The 7210-nt window shown below is 45.3% G+C and overlaps 1 protein-coding gene across 3 annotated transcripts in view; it reads right to left on the reverse strand.

Moving 5' to 3' along the window:
* LOC127005629 (pre-mRNA-processing factor 39-like) overlaps nucleotides 1-5529 on the reverse strand; it is a 21774-nt gene extending 16245 nt beyond the window's left edge. For 2 of the 3 annotated variants that reach the window (XM_050874619.1, XM_050874617.1), the window contains exons 1-3: nucleotides 5213-5529; nucleotides 2787-3401; nucleotides 1497-1622 (exon numbers count right to left, since the gene is read on the reverse strand). In XM_050874619.1, the coding sequence (XP_050730576.1) occupies nucleotides 1497-1622; nucleotides 2787-3401; nucleotides 5213-5389 (918 nt within the window). In that variant the 5' untranslated portion in view covers nucleotides 5390-5529. The remainder of the gene's footprint in view (nucleotides 1-1496; nucleotides 1623-2786; nucleotides 3402-5212) is intronic. The other variant, XM_050874618.1, reaches the window with a different exon arrangement.
* Nucleotides 5530-7210: the final 1681 nt, after the last annotated feature.

Below are 7210 nucleotides of genomic sequence, written 5' to 3' on the forward strand. Positions count from 1 at the left end.
GTTGCCAGATGTCGCTAGCCGTGTCCAAAAGATTATGAAAGTTGTGTCAACATTTCGTAGCGCGACTGTACATCATGGGCCACAAACATGAGTGTCAGAGAGCCACTGCAGTGTGTAGGAGAGCTACTGATAAACACTTACATTCACAAACATGGCCTCTTATGAGCAATGAAGCTGAGAAATAAAGTGTTCTTGTACCACGTCTACCCTCTAGCATGCTCCACTGATCCAAGCACAAGGCTCTTGGCACCACCGTTTGTTGGGTATAAGCATGTTGGCACTGCCACTGCAGTTTAGAGTGAGTCTCCCAACAGTATTGATTTGAAAGTTGGTGCATCTTTGACATAAAATACAATAGTGAATCATATAATGCCTCCTGCACTTCTCACTGCCTGCCTGTCTTCAGCGCACTGTCCCCTCACAGGGATTTCCCTCAAGGGGATGGCCATGGCAAAACAGACCAGCCATCCCCGTTCTGGCACTCCGTCAGCAATTGAAATTATTAAATCCCCCACCTGCCAACTCTCCCTCAATACTCATCCACTATATTGATCCTTTTCGCTTGTGGCCTCATCCTGACACCCTCTCCCTCGATCCTGTCCTCATACACTTTTCACAAAGTCATCCTTCACTTGTCACATGCCCAAACCATCTTGGACTAACGTATTTCACCAATTCCATAACTCCACAATCCTTTGCTGTTATACCCACACCTAGCCTCATGGACCTACAACTTTCTCCATCCCATCTTGACACACCACAAGCACCTCTTTTGCATCTGATCTCCACCATGTGTTAGTGATTGCTGCGCTACATTCCACGTCCATGTCTCTGATGCACATGAGAATTGAGAGGGGGATGCTGTTTCTTATATCCCTCTTTACTCTAATACTCCCACTGCCTCATTTGATGCCTCTCTCCAGCATGCCTATTACATGTTTGCCCTTCAATATGCTCCCTATTACCTCTCTCCTTATGCTTCCATGCTTACATAGAATCATCCCTAGGCACATTTGATTTCAACCATTGCCACCATCCTCTCTTACACCAACCTGATTTTACTATTTGTCATGTGGGTGTGTGTGTGTGTGTGTGTGTATTTACCTAGTTGTTATTTTACAGGGCCTGGGCTTACGCTCGTGTGGTCCCGTCTCCGTATCTATAATTATCCAACTTTTCCTTGAAGCTCTGCACACTCTTTGCCGATACTATTTCTTCACTTAGTCTGTTCCAAACCTCTATGTTTCTTTGTGGGAAGCTATATTTCTTTGTCTCTTGAGCATCTTCCCTTCCTCAACTTTTTACTATGTGTGTGTGTGGAGAGAGAGAGAGAGAGAGAGAGAGAGAGAGAGAGAGAGAGAGAGAGAGAGAGAGAGAGAGAGAGAGAGAGAGTCATTAATCCCTTCCCTCTCCTCCACATCCATTTCCGCTCACTCCCTCACTCACCCGCACACACACACAGGGAAGGGTCACCACAGGTCAGCAGACATACTCACCTTGCTACAGGTCTCCCAGGTGCCCTTCCGGCGCTCCAGGTCAGCGTACTTCTTCCAGTAGCCGTAGCAGTAGGGGTAGCGCTCAAAGAACCCGTTGTATGCCTCCCGACCAGACTCCAGGTCACTCTAGCAAGGCCACAGGACAAAACTCAGTATTAGTATGGGTGAGGTCATCCACTGCTTAAAATAAATAACTTATGTTTCACTGTAGCATTAGGAGTTGTTCATCAAGAGCCAGATGTCTCTACTGGTCCTGTCACTGACCTAGTCCAGTGAACTGTTGTAAATGCATTTGAGAGTGACATTGAGGCAGACCTGCAGGCACACATGGTGCACCTGCATCCTATGAGGCTACATGGAATACTCGGACAGAATCTTGCCCACTTAGGTCAATAATGATCTGAACAAGTGGACTAAAAACAAAAATTTGATATGCAAGAAAATAGATTATATAAGTAGGTTGAATTTAATTTCATGAACTCTATAATTCTGGGGCTGAAGAGCACAGAGATGCCCCTACACCAACATGCTGGCACATCCACCAGTCTGATCAATGCACTGCAGCCACTTGCAAAAATGCCAAGAAACTTTCTTGCAAAAATGTCAAGAAACTTTCAAACACTAAATGAGTCAAGCGTGAAAAATGTGTATGAAGCATTGATGAATATTACTAGTCACAGAAATTTATCTATGAAATGAAGCAAACAGTGGCTTTACTACATTATAGGAATAATACTGTCGTAGACGTTTCCCTTCTCGTAAAACGTAATAAACAGAAGCATGAGAATAAATCTTCTTCCCAACATTCCACCCGAGATTCGAACCCAGACCCCCAAGACGGGAGGCAGACACTCCAGCGTCTGACCAAAGGGATCCCTGTGGCTTTTTGGAATCTTCTTCCATGTCTCAGGCCCTCACAACACAAGGAGGAAGACTAGACTCAAAAGTCCTTCTAACAGACAGAGATGATGGTGATGTCCACATGGACAGGACAGCTGAGAATGACTAGCAAAGTGAGCTGACAGTCTGAAGCAGAGAGAGTAGTGTCAGACAGCAGGTTAAGAGGACACAGGCATGATGGTAAGAAGAGTCCAATATCATGGCTAAGTTAACAGGAGAAGTTCCAATATGCTGAGCTTATGGCATGATGGATGATTATGAAGATGAATGAAACAAGGGCACACCAATGTAAACACACACTACAAACACAAATGCACCCACACCCACATATGCACACACACATGCAGACACAGACAAACACACATGCACACGCACACCCCAAGCACTCACCACCTGGTCTATGTGTTGAAGCAGGAGTGTCCACGCCTGGAAGTCATTGGGGTTGTCGTTGACGTTCTTCCACAGCTTGTCCACCTCATTGGAGCGCTTCTTGGCTGCTGGCTCCTCCTCAGACAGGCCGCCGTCACTGGCCGGCCGCTTGGTGCCGGCCAACCCCCCCTTGTCCTCCGTCATGCCGGCGGCGGCAGACGTTATGGCCGACACCGCCGCCTTCACCGCTGCATCTTCATCCTGCTGGAGCTCCTGGTGCTGCGGTGTGTCACTCAGGTCTGGCTGGAGGTGTTCTGGAGGTGGAGGGTGGGCGGAAGTGTCCTCCTGAGGTGGAGGGGGTGGTGGGGGAGGCACCTGGTACTGGTAATCCATGTGCTGGTCCTCCTCCTCCTGGTGCTCTGACTTGAGGTGCTGCTGCTCCAGAAGCATGTACTGCTGCTGGTGCATCTCCAGTTGTGCCGTTGCTGCCGCCACTGCTGTTGATGATGCTGCGTCCATGGAGTCCTCCTTCAGTAGTAGGTCTTCTCTTCCTCCCCCTCCTCCTCCTGGGACTCCTATCTCCTCATCATCTTCCTCGTGTTTAAGTGGTACTTGTTCCTGCTGCTGCTGGTTCACCTGGGGAGGGAAGGCTTGGATTAGTATGCACCATAGATAGACTGTTCCTTATGAATACATTTTAACACCAGTGATAAGTTGTTGTGGTTTTCTTTTTTTAAGAAGGAGGCTGGAGACCAACATCCTCCCAATCAAGACTTATATACTTTGGACAAATGGAGTACTGGCAACCCCTGTTATTTGACCACTTTCATTGGAGCACAACCATGTTAAACTGCAGGGGTTGCCTGTACTTGGGAAAGCAGGGCTCACAGAAAGGTGTCACTCCAGCATGCCACCACCTCCATAACTAAGCCCCAACACACATCATACAGGCATTAACATGATTAAAAATATTAATTATCCTAAAGCAAAAAAAGCCCTTTCTTCCATCTTTCCACTGAACAAGTCCCATTAGAACCAGAAAAATGGCTGCAGAGTGTCATTAAAGAGGATAAGAGTGATGAGGTAGTGAGAAGGCACACACTACTTCGCCCTGCCTGACCAATGTTCCAATGGTTGATTTGATTCTCCTCAAGCCTACATCAATCATGCATTTCAACATAATTCATGGAGTGGCTGGTTGTGGTGGGGATGGCGGTGAAAGTGAGGGAATAAGCACGGAAGAAGTTTGAGATGCAAACTGGAGCATAGACAAGTTGGGTGCAGAAGACAGGGAGGAATGTCTGTGGGCGAGGGTGTGGGCTCAAGCAAAAGGGAGGACGGGTCAAGTGCGGGGATGTGGGTCCTGTGACCTCGCTCTATTATCTTCCACAAACCTCACCTTCTTGATTATCCGTGAGCGCACATCAATCTTGGAGCAATATGTGGCAACCACATGGCACTCTAGAAAATCTAACTGGTACCCAGCTCCCCTTTTGCGAGGTGTTATTTGCTTGAAGCCTAGGACAACAGGAGGCACCACCTCCCTAGGGACTCTCCTCCTGACTCAAACTCTTTGTTGAACTCAAGTTCCTTCTTGGCTCTCTTCTTTAGGATTCCAGCTCACTCCAAGTCTTTTCCTTCAATATTGATGGGATGTGTGATGTCTGGATGTTTGCCAAACAAGGGAGTCACTGAGCTAACCTCTCTGCCAAGACATGTTATGCCCATTCACAAGGGCGAGCCACAAATGTCACTCAGAAGCTGTCACTACATGCAGTGAACACCACATGAGAGGATTTCAGCATTTTTTTTTTGTTGAAAAAAATAAAATAAAAAAGTCTTACGTACTGGATGCACGAGAGCACACAGCAGCAGACTGATGAATCAATGACTGGGGCTGTAAGGAAAGTCACCATAACTTTATCTAATTTTTAAATTTTGTCACAGGCAGGCCAAAGGGAGCAGACACATGAGAATTTTTCAAATATTTAGTAAATTTTATCTCATTTTATATTCACTGCAGATCCCCTTAATGAGTCATGTCTCAATACCCATGTTAAGCCTCAGCCTCTGACAGGTGCAGCGAGCCATGGATGTGTGCTGAGGCAAGGAACAGGATGTGTGGTGATGCCTTAGCCACCACTGGGAGTCTGTGGCATTAGCTACACTTTAACTATACAGTGTATTAGTGGTTGTGTGGTGCATTCATGAGGTTATAATTCCTCCAAACTGAACTTTCTTGCTCGATAGCTCATATTTTTTCTCCAATCTGAATCATTTGAGGCTACTCACCCTGCGTGGGAAATAGAATCATGTTGTGAGGATAACTAAACAGGTAAAGGACTTGACTATAGCTCTTGAGAGAGAGAGAGAGAGAGAGAGAGAGAGAGAGAGAGAGAGAGAGAGAGAGAGAAATGAGTGCTAGTACCCCTCTCGCCATTTCTTACCCTCCTGTGGTCATCGAGAGTCTTGGCCTCTGTGTCATCATCGTCATCATCCTGCTGCTGCTCCTCTTCCTCCTGGTCCTCCCCGTCCATTGACTCCCCATCCAGTATTTCGTTCTTGATCATCTGGTAGAGCCGTGAGTCTGTTCCCTCCACACCCATGCCATCGCTGCCCTCCATGATCCCCCTCTCTGATGCTCTTTCTTTTCTCCTCACTAATTGAGCTTATACTTGGTCCACTTTCTTTCTTCTCACTCTCCGTCTTCTTTGATTTTTTTGCTTCTCAATGTCTGCTGGAAGGAGAGAATAAGTTACAGGTGGTTGCTGTTGTGGAATCACTCGACATGTAACTTTAACTCAGCATCTATGTAGCAAAGGGTTCTACTTTTAAATTTTTTGGCATCCAAGCACACACATTTGACGAGACTCTCATAGGGGTTTTGGACATTTCCAGGGGTAGCTTGATGGCCCTAGTGGTAGTTAGCCCATTCTTTTGTACCAAGACTAAGAAAAAGTACCCATTAACCCTGTAACTGCAGGTATCATGTTTCTTAAAGGCCCCTCTAAGTGAGAAAAATGAGAACAAATCATCACTCACGCAAACCATTTCATAATATATATCATCGAATTTGTGATCAGTTTATGCATCATCTATTTTTGGGGGGTTTCTGTCATGGCAAAAATTTGGCCCGTCGCTGGAACACGGCGAAACCACAAATCTGGCCTGTCACTGCCACCGTGTTAAAACCCAAACGATCTCCTTAACGTGAGAGCCAGACACATCTGAGAATGGCAACCTAAGTGTCAGTGTCCCAGAAATAGACCGCCTGGTAAAGCTAATCTAACTTTACCAGGTGGACTTTTTCAGGCACTAACTCTTCATTTACGGGTGCGGTATGATACTTTATCACGTGAAAATGGTTTTATTTACCGGAAAAGTTATGAAAGCCCCAGAACAAATTTATCATTCAATTAGGAGGAAGATGGTTCTCCAGTGAATATCAGGTCAATCATATTTTAACCAGCAGTGCCAGACTCACACTCAGGGGGTGGCTGAGTGAAAACCTTAAGGGAAGAGGCACCTCCTTATGCCTCCCTTGCCTCCTGAGCACGTATCAGGTGAGAAATCACTATATGTAGTCAGTTTCATTCCATCTGTCCTCTCACAAGTGTAGATGTGGCACACATGCATTGCCAGTTCGTGATTGAGTGAACATCAGCTGTTGTAATAAATATTCAATCTTTCTATGCAATAATATAGTTGAATGTTTATGTATACAAAAAAAAATTAGAACTTCTTATATGAATCACAAACATGCCAATTTGCATCAAAACTTACAACTTCTTATATGAATCACAAACATGCCAATTTGCATCACCAATGTACCACACCAGCTCACAAGAGACAAGGTTGTATCAAACAGCACAGTCAGATCACACTTGAATGAACAACAGCTTTTTAAAATTATAAATATTTAGCGAGCTACATTTCAGGTACACAAAAAGATATCTGCCTCTATCAGTGAAAATAAAAGGTATTTTAATCATTTATTACATGTAAATCACACAGGTAATATTCAAAATGCCTAGCATCACATGCAGTAATGTTTCATGCTACATTCAATAATGCCCATGTGATTCCTACATGCAGTAAATTATCAAAATGCCTTTAATTTACACTTACAGAACCAGATGCCTTTTTCTGTACCTATAATGAGATAAAGCTTATTAATCAAAGTCTACTGTTCGCTTGTTTACTATGATCTGATGATTATTTGATACAAGAGTGTCTTTCCTGTGCATGTGCGTGAGGAGGCGGTGGCTGAGTGGTTAGCGAGCTGCCGTGGTGAGCCCGAGGACCTAGCGTGGACTAGGTTAAGTCCGCACCGAAACACACTAGTTTTTCAAGTCATCGCCAAGTGGCAGAAGATTACCAACATGCTGTCTGGATCTTCAATCAACCTTATCTTAAGCGACTTCGGTCAAGAGGAGTACCGGGGG

The sequence above is a fragment of the Eriocheir sinensis genome, chromosome 30, assembly GCF_024679095.1.
Source record: "Eriocheir sinensis breed Jianghai 21 chromosome 30, ASM2467909v1, whole genome shotgun sequence".
NCBI lineage: Eukaryota > Metazoa > Arthropoda > Malacostraca > Decapoda > Varunidae > Eriocheir > Eriocheir sinensis.